This window comes from Macaca nemestrina, chromosome 10, assembly GCF_043159975.1.
Source record: "Macaca nemestrina isolate mMacNem1 chromosome 10, mMacNem.hap1, whole genome shotgun sequence".
NCBI lineage: Eukaryota > Metazoa > Chordata > Mammalia > Primates > Cercopithecidae > Macaca > Macaca nemestrina.
In genome coordinates, this window is record NC_092134.1 from 69,297,564 (window position 1) to 69,318,623 (window position 21,060).

The 21,060-nt window shown below is 41.8% G+C and overlaps 1 protein-coding gene across 2 annotated transcripts in view; it reads right to left on the minus strand.

Annotated features, from left to right (window-relative positions):
* The window catches only part of LOC105474026 (SLIT-ROBO Rho GTPase activating protein 1), a 303,892-nt gene that overhangs the window by 6,998 nt on the left and 275,834 nt on the right, over positions 1-21,060 (minus strand). For both annotated transcript variants that reach the window (XM_071071504.1, XM_071071505.1), the window contains exons 18-21: positions 18,030-18,109; positions 7,776-7,956; positions 6,214-6,348; positions 5,737-6,076 (exon numbers count right to left, since the gene is read on the minus strand). In XM_071071504.1, the coding sequence (XP_070927605.1) occupies positions 5,737-6,076; positions 6,214-6,348; positions 7,776-7,956; positions 18,030-18,109 (736 nt within the window). The remainder of the gene's footprint in view (positions 1-5,736; positions 6,077-6,213; positions 6,349-7,775; positions 7,957-18,029; positions 18,110-21,060) is intronic.

The following is a 21,060-nucleotide window of genomic DNA, read 5'->3' on the forward strand; positions in this document are numbered from 1 at the left end:
TCTGACTCATGCAGAGCTCTGGCATTGGCTAATTAATCATGGTGTTCCTAGAAGTGAAATTGATAGGAAGCCTACTGCATTCCTACTTAATTTATACAAGCAGAAAACTTCTAGGTCAGATGGACAAAAGACTAATTTGAATTATAAAAACAGAGAATCACGGCCCCTCAATCAATTTCCAGACTTGACCCAGTTTACAGACCCAGAACCTCTTGAATGAAGGGGAGGCCGAGTCCCCTTGAGGAAGGACCCCGCTATATTACTGACAATTTATGCAGTGAATCTTTATCCCATACTTCCCCAAGGCGACTTCCAGCCTTTTACCAGGGTAACTGTGTAGTGGGGAAAGGGAAATGATCAGACATTTTGGGAACTAATGGACACTGGCTCTGAGCTGACATTGATTCCGGGGGACCAAAAACATCATTGTGGTGCTCCAGTTAAAGTAGTGGCTTGTGGAGGTCAGGTAATTAATGGAGTTTTAGCTCAGGTCTGACTTACAGTGAGTCTAGTGGGTCCCCAGACTTCTCCTGTGGTCATTTCCCCAGTGCCAGAATGCATAATTGGCATAGACATACTTAGCAGCTGGCAGAACCCCCACATTGGCTCCTGGACTGGTAGGGTGGGGGCTACTATGTGGGAAAGGCCAAATGGAAGCCATTAGAGCAGCCTTTACCTAGAAAAATAGTAAATTAAAAACAATATTGCATCCCTGGAGGGATCATGGAGATTAGTGCCACCATCAAGGACTTGAAAGATGCAGGGGTGGTGATTCCCACCACATCCTCGTTCAACTCTCCCATTTGGCCTGTGCAGAAGACAGATGGATCTTGGAGAATGACAGTGGATTACTGTAAGCTTAACCAAGTGGTGACTCCAAGTGCAGCTGCTAAATCAGATGTAGTTTCATTGCTTGAGCAAATAAACACATCTCCTGGTACCTGGTATGGTGCCACTGACTCGGAAAATGCCTTTTTCTCCATTCTTGTCCATAAGGCCCACCAGAAGCAACTTGCCTTCAGCTGGCAAGGCCAGCAATATACCTTTACTGTCCTACCTCAGGGGCATATCAACTCTCTGGCTTTGTGTCATAATCTTACTTGGAGAGACCTTGATTGCTTTTTGCTTCTGCAAGATATCACGCTGGTCCATTACATTGAAGACATTATGCTGACTGGATCCAGTGAGCAAGAAGTAGCAAACACATTGGACTTATTGGTGAGACATCTGTGTGCTAGAGGATGGGTAAAAAATCCGACTAAAATTCAGGGACCTTCTACCTCAGTAAAATTTCTAGGGGTCCAGTGGTGTGGGGCCTATCAAGATATTCCTTCTAAGGTGAAGGATAAGTTGCTGCGTTTGGCCCCTCCTGCAACCAAGAAAGAGGCACAACGCCTAGTGGGCCCATTTGGATTTTGGAGGCAACACGCTCCTCTTTTAGGTGTGTTACTCTGGCCCATTTATTGAGTCTCTGACCCATTTATTGAGTCACTCAAAAGGCTGCCAGTTTTGAGTAGAATCCAGAACAGGAGAAGGCTCTGCAACAGGTCCAGGCTACTGTGCAAACTGCTCTGTCACTTGGGCCATAGGACCCAGCAGATCCAATGGTACTTGAGGTGTCAGTGGCAGATAGGGATGCTGTTTAGAGCCTTTGGCAGACTCCCATAGGTGAATCACAGCAGAGGCCTCTAGGATTTTGGAGCAATGCCCTGCCTTCTTCTGCAGAGAATTACTCTCCTTTTCTTTATGAGATGGAGTCTCTCTCTGTCACCCAGGCTGGAGTACAGTGGCGTGATCTCAGCTCACTGCAACCTCCACCTCCCTTGTTCAAGTGATTCTTCTGCCTCAACCTCCCGAGTAGCTGGGACTATAGATGCATGCCACCACACATGGCTAATTTTTGCATTTTTAGTAGAGATGGGGTTTCACCATATTGGTCAGGTTGGTCTTGAACTCCTGAACTCATGATCCACCTGCCTTGGCTTCCCAAAGTGCAAGGATTACAGGCATGAATCACCGCGCCTGGCCAACTACTCTCCTTTTGAGAGACAGCTCTTGGCCTGTTACTGGGCTTTGGTGAAAACTGAACATTTGACTATGGGTCAAGTCACCATGCAACCTGAACTGCCTATCATGAACTGGGTGCTTTCTGACACATCGAGCCATAAAGCGGGTCGTACACAGCAGAATTCCATCATCAAATGGAAGTGGTATATATGTGATTGGGCTCAAGCAGCTCCTGAAGGCATAAGTTACATGAGGAAGTGGCTCAAATGCCCAGGGTCTCTACTCTTTCGCACAGCCTGTACTGATGGCCTCAGGGGGAGTTCCCTCTGATCAGCTGAGAGAGGAAGAGAAGACTAGGGCCTGGTTCACAGATGATTCTGCATGATATGCAGGCACCACCTGAAGGTGGACAGCTGCAGCACTACAGCCCCTTTCTAGGACATCCCTGAAGGACAGTGGTGAAGGGAATCTTTCCCAGTGGGCAGAATTTCAAGCAGTGCACCTGGCTGTGCACTCTGCACGGAAGGAGGAATGGCCAGATGTGTGACTATATGCTGATTCGTGGACTGTAGCCAATGGTTTGGTTGGACGGTCAGGGACTTAGAAGAAGTATGATTGGAAAACTGGTGACGAGGAAATCTGTGGAAGAGGTATGTGGATGGACCTCTCTGAGTGGTCAAAAACTGTGAAGATATTTGTATCCCATGTGAGTGGTCACCAATGGGTGACCTCAGCAGAGGAGGATTTTGATAATCAAGAGGACAGGATGACCCATTCTATCGACACCACTCAGCCTCTTTCCCCAGCCACCCCGTCATCACTCAATGGGCCCATGAACAAAGTGGCCATAGTGCAGGGATGGAGGTTACGCATGGACTCAGCAACATGGACTTCCACTCACCAAGGCTGACCTGGCTATGGCCACTGCTTAGTGCCCAATTTGCCAGCAGCAGAAGCCAACACAGCCCTCGATATGGCACCATTCCTCAGCGTGATCAACCAGCTACCTGGTGGCAGGTTGATTATACTGGCCTCTTCCATCATGAAAAAGGTTTGTCCTCACTAGAAGAGAAAGTTACTCCGGATATGGGTTTGTCTATCCTGCATGCAATGCTTCTGCCAAGACTACCATCTGTGGACTCACGGAATGCCTTACCCACTGTTATGGTATTCCACACAGCATTGCCTCTGACCAAGGCACTTATTTTACGGCTAAAGAAGAGTGGCAGTGGGCTCATGCTTATGGAATTCACGGGTCTTACCATGTTCCCTATCATCCTGAAGCAGCTGGATTGATAGAATGGTGGAAAGGCCTTTTGAAGTCACAATTACAAAGCCAACGAGGTGACTATACTTTGCAGCGCTGGGGCAAAGCTCCCCAGAAGGCTGGGTATGCTCTGAATCAGTGTCCAATATATGGTGCTGTTTCTTCCATAGCCAGGATTCACGGGTCCAGGAATCAAGGGGTGGAAGTGGAAGTGGCACCATGCATCATCACCTCTAGTGACCCAGTAGCAACATTTTTACTTCCTATTCCCACGACATTATGTTCTGCTGGCTTAGAGGTCTTAGTTCTATAGGGAGGAAAGTGCCACCAGGAGACACAGCGACGATCCCATTAAGTTAAGTTTGCCACCTGGACACTTTGGGCTCCTCCTACCTTTAAGGCAACAGACTAAGAAAGGAGTTACAGTGTTGGCTTGGGTGACTGACTTGGACTATCAAGATGAAATCAGTCTACTGCTCCACAATGGAGGTAAAAAAGAGTGTGCATGGAATACAGGAGCTCCATTAGGGCGTCTCTTAGTAGTACCATGCTCTGTGATTAAGGTCAACGGGAAACTACAACAGCCCAATCCAGGCAGGACTACAAATGGTCCAGACCCTTCAGGAATGAAGGTTTGGGTCACTCTGCCAGGAAAACAACAACAACAACAACAACAACAACAACAAAAACACGACCTGCTGGGGTGCTTGCTGAAGGCAAAGGGAATACAGAATGGGTAGTAGAAGGTAGTCATCAATACCAGCTATGACCACGTGGAAAGAGGGACTGTAATTGTCATGTGTATTTCCTCCTTCTTTCGTTAAAAACATGTTTGTGCATGTATACACTTGTACTAGGAAAATATCTTCATTTTATTTCCTTTTTCCTTTAGCATGTGACATAAGATTATATTGACTTCCTATCAGCATTTAAGTATTGTTAACTTTATGTAATAGCATTTGGGTTGGGGATTGGTGCATTTCTGGTTATAGGAAAGGACAAGTGTATTATGTTAGGCGTAATTATGAACTTCTTATTGTTTTTATTTGAAGATTATGTATGATCTCAGGAGATGTTTATGGGTTCAAGTTGACAAGGGGTAGACTTGGGATGGTTAATACTAAGTGTCAACTTGATTGGATTGAAGGATGCAAAGTGTTACTCCTGGTGTGTCTGTGAGGGGGTTGCCAGAGGAAATTAACATTTGAGTCAGTGGGCTGGGAAAGGCACATCCACCCTTAATCTGGATGGGCACCATCTAATCAGCTGCCAGTGAATATAAAGCAGGCAGAAAAACATGAAAAGGTTAGACTGGCCTAGCCTCCCACCCTACATCTTCCAACCATGCTGGACGCTTCCTGCCTTGAACGTCAGACTCCACGTTCTTCAGTTTTGGAACTTGGACTGGCTCTCCTTGCTCCTCAGCCTGCAGATGGTCTGTTGTGGGACTCTGTGATCGTGTGAGTTAATACTTAATAAACTTCCCTTTATATGTATATATATTCCATTAGTTCTGTCCCTCTAGAGAACCCTGACGAATACACCTAGCCAATTAAAAAAAGGATTTTTTGTAGACATGGGGTTGTGCTATATTGACCAGGCCTGTCTCAAACTCCTGACCTCAAGCAATCTTCTTGCCTCAGCCTCCTAAAGTGTTGGGATTACAGTTGTAAGCCACCCACCAGGCCTGCAAACATACTTTCTCATGGCCTATGCTGTGAAAAGAGCCAGAACCAGAGGGCAAAATGGTAGAATGATGGGCAAATTCATTAGTATTGTTTCCCTTTTACTTGGTCAATTTTAATCATTAGAAGAAAACTACAGAACCCTTCTCTGCAGTCACTGTTGGGAAGCAAAGACCTGGATGTGGTCAGGAGGTACATAAGATCCAGACTTGTTCTTCAAATGTCTATCTATTATTGATCACATTATTTATTAGGGCTCATCTTTTCTAAGTTGAAAGTACCATCTTTATCATATACAGTAGGAGTTTGTACTATCTGTGGCTTCGGGCATCCACTGGGGGTCTTGAAACATATGCCCTCCAGATAAGGAGGGACTACTGTTTTAAGATTTTTCTGTTTCTGGGCTCTCCATTCTGTTTTATCCATCTGTCTGTTTTACTAGCTTTAGAATGCATTTAGGATCTGGGAGGGCCACTGCTTCCCCATTCTTCTTTTTCAAAGTTTTTCTGGCTATTCACAATGATAGGTTTGAATGTCCTGGGTCTTACGTTTCTGTCATGTTTCTGTTTAAATCACTGTGAACCTTTGGGCCCTTCCAGTAACAAATTGTTCAAAAAAGACTCACAGTCAGGGCCTAAGTTAAAGAATGAGCTGGTTTTGTTTCTGTTTTCTTTAGTTGATTCTATACAGAAATATAGCCACATAAAGTAAATCCTTCACACCTCCTACATCACACTTAAGTATTTAAAATGCAATACGTAATTAAAAGCATTGTACCTGAGCAATTGTCTCTGGGTCCAGTGGCTTGTGGTCATTGAAGCCTGTGTATTGCCCTGATGACGTGGACCTTCTAATGGGAGGGCTGTCAATCTTCTTGAGGGAGTCGTGCCGGCTGATGTTGGTCAGGCTGCCATGGCCAGGCCTGCGCCTCCGCTCAGGACTGTCATTGTTGAGGCCACGGTTCTGCAGCAGGCCCCGGGGGTGACTGGCGAGGCTGGGGGACCCCAGGTCAACTGAGGAGTTGGAAAGGGCATGTGGAGGGTGGAGCGGGCAATGGCCATCACTGGTCCTGCCAGGACGCCTTACTGGAGGGGGTGGCTCTCCTCTTTTTCTTTGCCTAGACATTCACAGAAACAGGGAGAAAACAGAAGAGCTTATCACACTGGGCAGTACTGCAAGGCTGAGGGTGCAGTGGCTCCTTATGGCCCCGGGAGGAGTGGAGGCTTAGGGGCCTGATTCCCAGGCTCTACCTACCTGGCTAAATAGCCGTCAGGATGACGGTCTGTCGGAGAGTTCATGTCCTTGGATGAGGACTTGTCTTCTGTGACTGGCCCACTGCTGGCCTCACTGTCGGCTTTTTGGCTCAGAGTGTCTGAAAACGTATCATCCCTGAAACAGTAAGATGAGTGGAGACAAAATTTACTAGATTTACAAATTTTACAAAATTTGCTAGATGAGTGGAGACAAAAATTTACGTGATAGCATTTATGGATGAAACAGCATTATGTATGAAAGCCCTTCTTTTATTAAAATGACTTTTTTCATTATGAAAGCAGTATAATTTCATTACAGGTAAAACAGCAATTTCAGTTATACAAAAAAGAGTGAAATAATCACCCATAATATAACATCCAGAGACAACTACTGTGAGAATTTTAAGAAATATCCTCCTCCATCTTCTATTCTACGCCTGGGATACATATCTGTGAGTGTGCACATACATATGTATGGCATTTATACTACAGTCACGTGTTGCTTAACAGCGAGGATACATTCTGAGAAATGTGTTGTCAAGCAGTCTCATCATTGTGGGAACATCACAGAGTGCACTTACACAAACCTAGATGGTACAGCCTATTGCACACCTAGGCTATATGGTGGAGCCTACTGCTCCTAGGCTACAAACCTGCACAGCATGTTACTGTACTGAATGCTACAGGCAGTTATAACACAATGGTATAACCAAGTACTTGTGTATCTAAACATATCTAAACATAGAAAAGGTACAGTAAAAATAGGATATTAAATCCTATGGGACCACTGTCATATATGTGGTCCACTGATGCTCAAAATGTCATTGTGTGGTACATGACTGTACAGATATTTATGCAAATTTATTTTATATATGAATATATTTATATGTAGATATTTCAGATATGTATGACTATGTGTCTGTATACACATGCATTTCTTGGCTTCTGAGATACACATTTTAACATTTCTGAAATCAGGCTGAATCATTCAGTCACTGTATACCTTTTGTGTCCTATATTTGTTTTTTCCATAAAAAGCTACTTTTGGACTACATATTATTTTGCAACCCGTTTCTTTCACTTAATATGTTATGACTATCTTCCCACGTCTTTAAATACTTTTGAAATTAGGGCTTTCTCCTCAGCAAAAAACAAAACAAAACAAAAAACGGCATAGCAATGATTCCCTCTGACTTTAGGTCAGTGTCCTTCCTCTGGGGAATCTGGAATTGAAACGGTCAACAGACATCAAGAGAAGAGCACTGCTGTTTTTGGAATTACCAATGTCACTTCAGCTCTTAATGCCATTCTCTGCATAGGTTATTTTTCTAAGAATCTGAAAGCTTCAGAAGATGTCTCCCCCGAGCTGTTGCTCCAAACCTCCTGGGCCCTGACTTACTGTTAGCAAAGAGCCACTGGCAAGGTGAGGAACTGTGCCTAGCTCTGAAGTTTTATCTCTGTAATCCCTTCTGCTCCTTTCTCACAAGACCAAGGTCAGTTGAAGAACAATGGCTGGAGTCCTCTATTGGGAGCACTCAGGCAATCCAAGTTGAGACTACTCACATATCCTGCACCACTATATACTGGTGAGGCACCAGCCCGTCAATCCCGTTGTGCCTGCCTTCCCACCAGTCCTCAGATGCGCGGTGATACAGCAGCAGGGAGGCACCCTTCTTGAAGGATAGTTCTCTGGCGGACCGCCCAACATAGTCAAACTTGGCTATTGCTTCTATTGGCTCACATTCTACAACAAACACACAAGAAAACAGTGAGAAACAGGGTTGTTAGGAAGGCATGGTATCCTATCTGTGGGGGCTACATGAGGCTTGAAAATAATCAAGACCATTTTAATATCTAGACTGAACAGAGTCATCAACACATCATCAAGGCAGGAGAAAATAGAGGCTGTTTAAAAAGATGCAGAAAAACATTATCTTGCTGTCATCGGTTTTTCAGGCAAAGAAAAACTGAACATTGGATCTTCATTTCCACAGCTCTTACCAGAGATATAATGACAGTCAAATAAAAAATACTTTAAACTTTGCAATAAGATATATAAAATCTCTCCTTGAGTTGTAATATCCTCCACAATTGCTTCAATATGATTTTGACACTGATGGATGACACTGATGGAATTTCCTTGTAACACGTTAATACCATTTATAACATGGAAAAAAAATCGCCATCTCAGAACATTAGGAAGTTTATGCCTTACCAGCTTATTTAAGAAAAAAAATCAAGTAAAATCACAATAAATAGCATGTGAATACATTCAATTTCCCCATGTGTTCTCTGGCACTATCAGATCTTCATACTAACACTGACGGTAATCCCAACTTTTTTTTCTCTAGTATCAGTAACAAATTTTGGATCTTAACCATGAAACAAATATACCTGAAACTGCCCTCTATCCAAATGAAAAAAACAGATTCAAAATTTTTATTTTTCTTGAGATCAAAAGGTATTCAAGGGAATGATGGTGAGTGAAAAAAGCCAATCTCAAAAGATTGCATATCATACAATTCCATTTATACAGCATTCTTCAAATGACGTAATTATAGAGACGGAGAATATATTAGTGGTTGCCAGAGGTTGGGGATGGGAAGGCGATGGAGGGAAGTGGCCGTGGCTATAAAGGGTAGCACGAGGGTTCCTTGTAATGGAGCCATTTGTTATCGTGACTATCGGTTGTGGTCACACAAAGCTATACATGTGATAAAACTGTACAGATTTAAGTAAACACACACACAAAGGAGTGCATGTAAAACTGGTGAAGCATTTATATAGTGAATGGTTTGTATCATTGTCAATTTCCTGCTTGTGAAATGACATTACAGTTTTGTAAGATATCACCATTGACAGAACCTGGCAGAAGGTATACGAGATCTCTCTGTATTGTTTTTTTTACAACAGCTTGTGACTCTACAATGATTTCAAAATAATAAGTTAGAAAAAAAAAGATATCAACTGCTAGGCTTAGAATTAGAATTCAGCTCTGATCTAATTCTGACCACAAATATTGAAGGCAAACAGGAGGACAAACTCAGTAACCAAAGAGGTGTTTCTTTGTGATTTATCTTAGCAAGAAGCTCTTCAATTCGAGGGCTTATGATCCCTGTCTTTTGCTCCCGTCTTCCACAAATACCTCATCCTTAGCCCTGTAATCAACAAAGGTGAGTAAACTTCTCTTCAATAACAAACAGGACGAAAAGGGGCCAAGGCAAGGGTCATATGCTTATAGGAATATGCCTATGCAATGAACAATACATCATTTGCTAAAAACTGAGCATGTTTTCATTTCCAAATACTCTAGAATATGTGTACACAGAAGACAATAAAACCTGCCTATCTCAAAAATTCCCCAGGAAGTTGTCTTCTATTTCCCTTTGGTAGCAAACCTTCCCATTTAAGAGTTTATTCTTCCAAAAGTTTACTGCAATAGCTGTTGTACTTGTAATAATTGCATAAGAAATTCTTGGACAGACAGCTGGGCTTCTTTCTCATTTGATAAATTCAAAATTCTCTGGGACATAGAAGGCAAAAGCATTAAAAACCAACAATATTGAAAAGCTTAGGCTTCACCTTATTATATAAAGGCCCTCGCCAAATTTCAGCGAAACATTTTAAATAAAGATAAAAATACCCCTTCTTTTTGCTTTGGATAATGTTTTTTTTTCTTTTAAATAGTGACAGGGTCTTGCTACATTGCCAAGGCTGATCTCAAACTCCTGGGCAACATAGCAATCTTCCAGTCATGGCCTCCCAAAGTGCTGGGATTATAGGTGCCCGGCCTCTAGTGGGTAATGTTTGAGGTGAATAATATTTTGTATCGCAGAACCATAACACTGTAATCTGCACAGCAGACTTCCCAACAAAGTAGCTGTAAGGATAATGTTTAAAACAACAGTTTACATCTTTTAGTGGCTGGGTGCCATGGCTCTTGCCCGTAATCCCAGCACTTTGGGAGGCCGAGGCAGGAGGATCACTGGGTTGCCCAGGAGTTCGAGGCCAGTCTGGGCAACAGAGTGAGACCTCATTTCTATAAAAATAAATAAATAAATAAATAAATAAATAAATAAATAAATCCTTTAGCAATTGAATAAAACTTTTAGATTGTATGTTAACACTCTGGTATTCCCCCAAATTATATTTTACTAAAACAATATAAATAGCAGCTTTATTAAACATCTACGTGTCTGCTTCATAGAGGAGGGACTATAACTTTACATTTAAAGGGAATGATCTCATTATAGTTCAAAACTTGAAGAATAAATCCTGGTTGACTTGAGATGACAGATACCCAAATATGTACCCCAGTTATTCCTATGAAAAAGAAAGAAACATCCCATGGAAGAATGAAGACATGCTAGTTTTTGGTTTTTTTGAGACAGGGTCTCACTTTGTCACCCATGCCGGATATAGCAGCACACTCATTGCTCACTGTAACCCCAAGCTCCTTGGCTCAAGCGATCCTCCCACCCTAACTTCCTAAGTAGCTAGGACTACAGACGTGGCATACTAATTTATTTACAAGAACTTCAGGACATGTAATTTGCAAATTCCTGTGTGAACACACCCACATATTTATATTTGGCTTTACTTAAAAAAATTAAAAGATACCAGCACATGATACAGTATACAGTCTACATATACTTATGTCACAGAGAAATAAAGACAGAACCATTAATGTTTTTTAATGACATTCAATCACACACTGTCAATGCTGGCCATTCAACATAGTTAAGACTATTCAACAGATATATACAAATTTTATTATAATTTCACAATCACGACCTCTTCATCTCCTCTTATTATTTTTATTTTATTTTATTTTATTTTAAGACAGAGTCTTGCTCTGTCGCCAGGCTGGAATGCAGTGGTGTGATCTTGGCTCACCGTGACCTCAACCTACCGGGTTCAAGCGATTCTCCTGCCTCAGCCTCCCAAGTAGCTGGGACTGCAGGCACGTGCTACCATGCCCTGATAATTTTTGTATTTTTAGTGGAGATGGGGTTTCACCAAGTTGGCCAGGATGGTCTTGATCTCTTGACTTCGTGATCCATCCGCCTTGGGCTCCCAAAGTGCTGGGATTACAGGCGTGAGTCACTGCGCCATTTTTTTGAAACAAGCATCAGGATGATCAGACTCTGCTTATTTATTCAAATGTGGTCAGGTTATAGCAGGATGACCAGATAAATCAGCAGAACATTTTATTGGCAATCCTAGTACATCAACTAGTAATTCTCAGCAATTTCATTATTTTTACTCTTTCTACTCCTGTGAGAGCCATTTCACAGTCAAGTGTCAATCAATAAGCTATTTACACACATCTTAGTCTGGTCATTGCAGAGCAAATCAATCTCAGGGCACGGTACACTATGCCTCTTTCATACAGAGTGCCTTGCAGTACTTCAAGGTCCTGCAGAGACTTCATAGAATGCTGCTACTGCTGCTATCAATAACAATAATAGTGAGAGTGCAACATGATCACTTAGTTTGCCTGCATGGGTAATATAATTTTGTGCAAAAGGGAACACAATTCAGCACAGTTGATTCCCTGACTGCCCGGTGCTGTCAAGTCTTATATTTCCATTTCTTGTAATGTTATATAAAATGTGATCACACTTTCTCTTTGGGACCTTGCTGTTGCTGACATTTTTCCTGCTAGATCTGTTACCCACTGTCCTTGTGATTTTGTTCTGTGACAGCCTGTCTTTCAGAAACAAAAGCTACTCTCTCTAGTGATCCATGACAGAGGAAAAAATACAATATCTCGGCAATCAAAGGATAACTGATAGTCTTATTAATTTAGTTACAGGACTTTGGAGGTTGGCTGCGGGTGAGAGTATCTGTCCTTTGTAAGCAATGTTTTTCTTTCCAGAAAAATCAGGTGAACATGGTCAAAATGTTATCTAAACGCAGAGCACTCAGTAAAGCTCTCTTATAGCCAAGAGGTAAAAGGCAGATGGCATGATGGTGAGATTCATGTTTGGGAAGAGAGACGGCTGGCTTTGTCCTGGCTTTTCTGGCCTCTGGGGAAAGCACGGAAACACCTAAAAGAAGGCAGCAGTGAAACAGAAATAAACCATTCAGAGAAACAAAGAAACCCAAAAGAAAGGATGGTGGCAGAAGTAGGACTTGGAGACTTTCAAAAGCAACATCACAGGCTGGGCACGGTGGCTCATGCCTGTAATCCCAGCATTTTGGGAGGCTGAGGCAGGAGGACTGCTTGAGGCCAGGAGTTTGAAACTACCCTGGGCAACACAGGAAGGCCCTGTCTCTAAAGGAAAAGAAAAAAAATAGAGCAACATCACAGAAATAGAAGCTCTCACTTTAAAGGATGTCTTGTAAATTAAGTTCAGAAAATGTCAACTGATTTTACTTTTAAAGACACAAAGAAAGCGGGGCATGGGTGGCTCATGCCTCTAATCCCAGCACTTTGGATCCCAGGAGGATCATTTGAGCCCAGGAGTTTGAGAGCAGCCTGGGCAACATAGGGAAACCCTGTCTCTACAAAAAATACAAAATTAGCCAGGCATGGTGGTGCATGCCTATGGTCCCAGTTACTCAGGAGGCTGAGGTGGAAGGATCACTTGGCCCCAGGAGGTTGAGGCTGCAGTGAGCCAAGATTGTGCCACTTGATACACAATACACAAGATTGTGTACTCCAGCCTGGGCAACAGAGTGCAACCCTATCTCACAGAAAAAAAAAAAAGACACAAAGAAACTTTCTTTTTTAGCAGATAGTGGACACTAGACAACTTAATTACCCTCCTGCTAGAATCAATGAAAAATGCTGGATTTAAAAGCAAACAACCAACGTTTGTAATTGCATTAGTAAGCTATCAAGACAGTAAAGAATACTAAAGACCAAAATGCAATGAAAGTGGGAACCCAGAGAGGTAAGCAGAACATTACAACATGAGTCAGATTTTGCCTTGAGGGCATTGTTCTAGCCTGGTCACCTTAAGCTTTTAAATTTTTTTTCATAGGAGATTAAGTCCAGGGCTTGCTCAGTGTTAGGAATCTAAGCTCTTCCCCTCCTCCCCATCCTCAGAAAATTACACCCTCAGTTTCAGAATGAACTTTACTCTAGTGTTGTAGAACTTTCTACAATACTTCTAGTTCTAGAACATCTAGTTCTAGAAATCTTATCCCCTTGTAGCTTTCAATACCTCTCCATAGATAGTAACCATCTCCCCCACCCTCCACTCCCATTAAGGAAATACTCTATCTTAAATCCTTGACACAAATCATCTGAGAATCCCATCCACATTCCAGTTCTCAGGTAGGTTTGCGGTTTAAATTTGCACTACCTGGGCAGTTTGAAAAACTTCAAGCCAAAAATTCAGTGTTGTCCCAGGCTGGTTGTAACCCAGGCAGAAGTATATGAAAACCCTCTCTGGAAGAATCTACCTTCCACTGAGCCTGAAGTTCCAAGAAATCTGTGCAAAATTTACAAACACGGTGGAAAATAAGACTCAATGAGTGAGAGCCAACAAAACAAATTTGGGAAGACATATGAAAATTATCAGACACATATTCTGATAGGAAGCGCTGATGAATAAACAGTAAGAGACTATAAAAAATGATCAAGCAGCAGACGTAAAAGCACACCAAATACAACTTGTAGAAAGAAGTAATATTTAAAGGCTGGGCGCAGTGGCTCACGCCTGTAATCCCAGCACTTTGGGAGGCTGAGGCAGGGGGATCACCTGAGGTCAGGTGTCTGAGACCAGCCTGCCCAACATGGTGAAACCCCGTCTCTTTTAAAATACAAAAATTAGCTGGGCATGGTGGCACATGCCTGTAATCTCAGCTACTTGGGAGGCTAAGGCAGGAGAACCACTTGAACCTGGGAGGCGGAGTTTTCAGTGAGCCAAGATTGTGCCACTGCACTCCAGCCTGGGCAAGAAAAGCAAACCTCCGCCTCAGGAAAAAAAAAAAAAAAAAAAAAATATTTAAAAATAAAAATTCAATGGACATGCTTAAAGCAGATTAGTTACAGCTGAAGAGATAAAAAAAGAATTTGTGCATATAGCTAAAGAAGTACTAAGAGAAAACGGGCAGCTTTAAATGCTTACATTAAAAAGTAAAAAGTGTTGAAAGTGAATGCTAAGCCTTAAACTTAAGTTAGAAAATGAAAAACATCTGTACAGAGAAAGAATAAAAAGTTTATTTGGGAGACATTAAATAACTGGAAATATGTTCCTGGACTGGAATATTGAATATTGTAAAGATATCAATTCTCTCCATATTAATATATGTAGAATTAATACAAAGGCAATCAAAACTCCAGTTGGGCTTTAGAGGGTTTGTTTGTTTGTCTGAAGAACTGGAAAAACTGAGTCTAAAATTTAAGTGGAATTGCAAAGAGCCAAGAATTATTACAAAGCAGAGGTGTTGCTTTATGAACTATTAAGATTTATTAAAAGGTATCAAAATTAGGACAGCGATGTAGGGATAGACACAAAGACCAGTAGAAAGGAATAGAGCCCAGGAGGAAATTCACACAAAGAAGACACTTTATTTATGACAAAGATGTAGAGCTGTGGAGAAAGGACAATTAATGCTGAGATAATTGCAACTATTATGTATCCATATAAAGAAAAAGGGAATGGATCCCTACCTCATCCCATGCCCCCAAATAAATTGCTGGTGGAACAAAGACGTACGTGTGAAAGCAAAACCTTAAAGGATTTAAAAGAATATGGGGCCGGATGCAGTGGCTCATGCCTGTAATCCCATCACTTTTGGAGGTTTAGGTGCGTGGATCACTTGAGGTCAGGAGTTTGAGACCAGCCTGACCAACATGGTGAAATGCCGTCTCTACTAAAAATACAAAAATTAGCCATGTCTGTAGTCCCAGCTACTCATGAGGCTGAGGCAGGAGAGTCACTTGAACATAGGATGTGGAGGTTGCAGTGAGCTGAGATCATGCCACTGCACTCCAGCCTGGACGACAGACAGACTCCATCTCTAAATAAATAAATAAATAAATAAATCAATAAGGCACCAAAGAAGACATATAAACAGCCAACACATATATTTTAAAATGCTGAATATCATTAATCATCAGGAGAATGCAAATCAAAACCACAAATGAGGTTATCCCACCGTGTTAGGAAACAAATAAGACAAACAAAAGATAACAAGTGTTGGCTGGACACAACGGCTTATGCCTATAATCTCAGCACTTTGGGAGGCCAAGGCGGGTAAATGGCTTGAGCTCAGGAGTTCAAGACCAGCCTAGGGAACGTGGCAAAACCCCACCTCTACAAAAAATTAGCTGGGCGTGGTAGAATATGCCTGTAGTCCCAGCCACTTGGGAGGCTGAGGTGGGAGGATCACTGGAGCCGGGAAGTCCAGGCTGTAGTGAGCCAAGATCATGCCACTGTACTCCAGCCTGGGTGACAGAGTGAGACCCTGTCTCAAAAACAAGAAACAAAAACGAAAAGAAAAGATAAGCATTGCCAAGGATGTGGAGAAATTGAAACCTTTGTACACTGCTGATGGGAATACAAAATGGCACGGTTGCTTTAGAAAACAGTACAGAAATTCCTCAGAAACTGAAAAATAGAACTACCATGTGACCCAACAATCCTACTTCCAGGTATTTATCCAAAAAAACTGAAATCAGGATCTTGAAGAGATATTACCAATCCTATGTTCATTTCAGCACTATTCACAATAGCCAAGAGGTAGAAATGGCCTAAATGTCCATGGGCAGATGAATGGATAAAGAAAATATAGGTCAATACAATGGAATTCTATTCAGACTGTAAAAAGAAGGAAATCCTGACATATGTGACAGCATGGATGAACCTGGAGGACATTTTGCTAAGTGAAATAAGCCAGACACAGAAAGACAAATACTAGGTAAGTTCACTTATATGAGGTATCTAAAAGAATCCAATTCATAGAATCAAAGGGTGGAATGGTAGTTGCCAGAGGCTGGGGGAAGGGGAAAATGGGAAGTTACTAATAAGTGGGAATAAAGTTTCAGTCAAGCAAGGTGAACAAGCTCTAGAGATCTGCCATGTAACACTGTACCTATGGTCAACACTAAGGTACTGCACATTTAAGTGTTCTTACCAAAATAAAATAAGAGAATATGGGAGAATTATTTATTACCTCAAGACACAGAAGGATTTCTTAAAGGAAATGCAAAGTAAAATAACCATGAAGGAAAAGATTGATAAATTTAACTACTTTAAAATTAAGATCTTCTGTTTAGCAAACGACATAATAAGCATTTGAAAAGCAAAGCTACAGAGCAGCTGCAGATATCTGCAAAACATATACCCAATAAAGGACCTGATGTGGACCCACAAAGAACTCTCACATATCAAATAGAAAAACAACCAAATACAAAACCAAGCGAAACCAAACAAAAAGAGCCCAGAAAACTCAATAGAAAAATGGGCAAAAGACTTGACAGGAATTTTACAAAAGATAGATAAACACATTATCAACCATGTCTTTTATCTTCTGACATCTGGGGCCTTGCTGACCTTGGAGGGACAGTCCCTCTAGGGTTAGTAAACAACTCACCCACAAGCCAACTTTTCAGACACCAACGTGCCCATTGGAGCCAACACCCCACCACCTTGATGATCAGGCTCTCCCACTCCAGGCCACTGCTGCTGTATTCTCAGCACCCCAGGGCCAGGTACCAGACAACCTGGGACATCCCCTAATGCCCCAGAGCCTGCTGAAATTATTCCAACTAGCCCACCCTAAAGCTGCTTACCCTGCCTCACTCATTCCTTCCTGTGGAAAGCACACCAAGGTCTTCACTCTCCCTCTGCCTCCTGGTGCTTCCCCCGGTAGCCTCCCATGGCACGGCATGTCCCCTTCTCTAGGGAACTGTAAGTAGCAGCTGTCTTCATGAAAATGGTTTGACAGTATAGAGTAAAGCTGAAGACATGTTTACTCCTAGGCATACATTCTAGAGAAACTCCTGTACATTTTCGGTAGGAGACATGTTCAAAATGTTCCTAACAGTGCATAGTAGCACTGTTCTTAATAGCAACAAGTAGCAAATACCTCACATTTTCATCAAGAATGGAATAGATACATACAATGGAATATTATACAGTGGGAAAATAAACAGTCAAACTAAAAGAAACTGCACAGATGAACATCAAGAACATAATACTGAATAGAAAAATCTCATGAAAAATATATACAGTATGATCTCACTTACAGAAGATTTAAGAAAATAGAAAAGGAAACAAGAAACTATTTAAAAACACAAACATAGTGGTTACTCCTGAGGGGGTAAGTAAAGCAGTCGGGTCAGGGAAGTGCAAAGGAAATAATATGTCTTTGTTCTTAAGCTTGGTGGCGGTTCCATTGGTTTTCATTGTAATGTTATTTTTTATACCTTACACATATTTTATGAATTTTTTAATCTACTAGTTTTTGTTTGTTTTTTTTTTGCTTGTTTTTGAGATGGGGTCTGTTCTGTTGTCCAGGCTGGAGGGCAGTGGCACTATCCTAGTTCACTGCAGTCTTGGACTCCTGGGCTCATGCGATCCTCCCACCTCACCCTCCTGAGTAGCTGGGACTACAGGTGCACATCACCACGCCCAGCTAATTTTTTGTATTTTTTTTTATAGAGGTGGGATCTCACTATGTTGCACAGGCTGGTGTTGAACTCCTGGGCTCAAGTGATCCTCCAACCTTGGCTTCCCAAAGTGCTGGGATTATTGGTGGGAGCCACTGTGCTTTGCCTCTAAAATTTTAATAGAAACAATGTTTACAATAGGGATATAAAGACAGGTTTTATAATAGCATAAGGGCAGAGCATACCATCTTCACTTGTGTGGGGCTCTGTACCAGCATCTTGGTCCACTTCCTCCAATGTACCGTGCTCACTGTATGGGCTGTCACTGTAGAATACAAATGGAAATTCATATGAAATTAAAATAGACAAAAATTTTTTGAGACAGGGTCTTGCACTGCTGCCTAGGCTGGAGTGCAGTGGTGTGATCTTGGCTCACTGAAACCTCTGCCTCCCAGGCTCAAGTGATCCTCCCACCTCAGCCTCTCAAGTAGCTGGGACAACAGGTGTGTGCCACCACACCTGGCTAATTTTTAAATATTTTGTAAAGATGAGGGTCTCATTATTTTGTCTGGACTGGTCTCGAACTCCTGGGCTTAAGCGATCCTCCTGCCTTGGCCTCCCAAAGAGCTAGGATTACAGGCGTGAGCCACCATGCCCAGCCTGAGATAATTTTTATAATGAGCAATTGCTACTGTAACAAAAACTATAAGACTCTATAAGGGCAAAAGAGTAACTGGATAGTCTGTCAACGGAATCCTGGTGCCTCCATTGATTATGCTGTCCTATGGGAATATATATTAGATACACACATTCACCTTTGACTAGGTTATTTTACAACTCTATAAAGACAGAAGTTAACTTATCAAAAATGGATAGCATTATAAGTAATTCTTATCCACAGAAATACAAATTAGTTGAATTCTGGTAGAATATGATTATTGCCTTATGGATAGACCAGTTTTTACAAATTCATTTCGCTGTTCCTTTACTACATATAAATTGGTGGTTCTTTGATGTCTCCTTTGAACTGGTTGTGGCATCTTTGCCATCTTTCTTGACACATGTCCATTGTATATCTGTATGAGAATCATGATTTTATCCTCTTTTAAAACTTATCCCTTAACACTGTCACCAGCAATCCTCAAATGCATGCTGATAAATGGAATACATGGGCCACAAATATAAACCTAATATTACTGTAAAAGCCCATTTACATTTCTGATGTTGGGGGACAAGTATAACTACTACACTGCTGCCTTCCTGTTTAAAATGAGCAGTACCCATAGAAAACACTATGTTTAAAAAGATGGACACCGTCAAGCATACGTTACTGGCTACAACACTATCATAGGACTTTTACTCTGTTTGGAAAAAGTAGCGATCACAAAATGTCCTAGAATATAATACATCAAATAATATTGACCAGACATCTACAAACTTGCTCTTTTATAAAATGAACAAGACAGCAGAGCTTAATGACATAGCCCTAATATTTAAAAATGCTAACCAGGCCAGGCACAGTGGCTCATGCCTGTAATCCCAGCACTTCGGGAGGCCAAGGTGGGCAGATCACCTGAGGTCAGGAGTTCGAGACCAGCCTGGCCAACATGGTGAAATCCTGTCTCCACTAAAAATACAAAAATTAGCTGGGCATGGTGGTGGATGCCTGTAATCCCAGCTACTTGGGAGGTGAGGCAGGATAATCGCTTGAACCCGGGAGGCAGAGGTTGCAGTGAGCTGAGATTGCGCCACAGCGCTCTAGCCTGGCAGCAGAGTGAAACTTTGTCTCCAAAAAAAAAAAAAAAAAAAAAAAAAATGCTAACCATACCTTTGGTACTGGCCTTAAAACAAATACAATGATGAAAATAAAATCATGTGTCTTAGCAGGGTTGAGTTGCATTCATTTACCTTCCCAGAGCCAAGCTCTGTCAGTATCTTGCCCATAGTAAGTACTCAAGTAAATACTTTGAATTGAACTTCATGTGTAAAGTTGGTGAATATGCTACAGAACAGGAATCTAGTATGTTTCGCTCTTAATTTAGAAAACAGTACTTCTGGAAATAGTCAACTCAGTTTTCTTAAGGCATATGACCATACTATGATTCAAGTAAAAAAAAAAAAAAAGTACTTTCAGTTATTTAATTATCAGCTACTCATTCCATTTCTACTGAGTCTTTGGTAAGAAAATGGGAAAGAAAGTGTTGTGAGCAGGGTCCAGAAGGAGGGATTTAGACAAACCTATTTCCAGCCTCTCTTGAATCCCAGCTGCACAGGGCAGTTTCTGAGGTGGGCAGGGAGGCTGCTGAGTGAGGAGACTCACGTGTGCTCTGGAATCTCACACACCTAACCTTGATTTACTACTAATCATTGGAAGGCTCCTTGGCCTTTCTTAACTTACTTGGTAGAGTGGTTATGCTAAATAAAAGAGATCACATGCACTAAGCAGCTGAGATGTAATAGGGGCTCAAGAAATGGAAGTTTCTATGCTATTTTTTAATTGATATATAATAGTTGTACATATTTTAGGGGTACATGTGATATTTTGATACCCATATACAAAGTGTAATGATCAAATCTGGGTAACTGGGATATCCATCACCTCAAACATTTATTTTTTCTTCATGTTGGGAACCTTACAATTCTTCTGTTCTTAAATATATAATACATTATTGTTAACTATAATTTTCCTACTGTACTACTGAATACTAAAGCTTATTCCTTCTAAATTTTTTTAGTTTTTTGAGACAGAGTCTTGCTCTGTCACCTAGGTTGGAGTGCAGTGGCACGAACTTGGCTCACTGCAACCTCTGCCTCCCATGTTCAAGTGATTCCCCTGACTCAGCCTCTGGAGTAGCTGGGACTATAGGCATGCACCATCACGCCTGGCTAATTTTTGTATTTTTAGTAGAGACGGGGTTTCACCATGTTGGCCAGGCTGGTCTCTAACTCCTGACCTCAAGTGATCTGCCTGCCTCAGCCTCCCAAACTGCTGGGATTATAGGCATGAGTCACTGCGCCCAACCTTTGTTTTTTCTTTTTTAGAGACAGAGTCTTGTTTTGTTGCTCAGCCTGGAATGCAGTGTTGTGATCAGAGCTCACTGCAGCCTTAAACTCGTGGGCTCAAATGATCTTCCAGCATCAGCTTCTCAAATATCTGGGACTACAGGCACAAGCCACTGCACCCGTCTTATTCCTTCTACCTAACTGTATTTTTATAGCCCTTAACCAACTTCTCTTCATCCTTTCTATTCCCCTTCCTTTCCTAGCCTTTGGTAA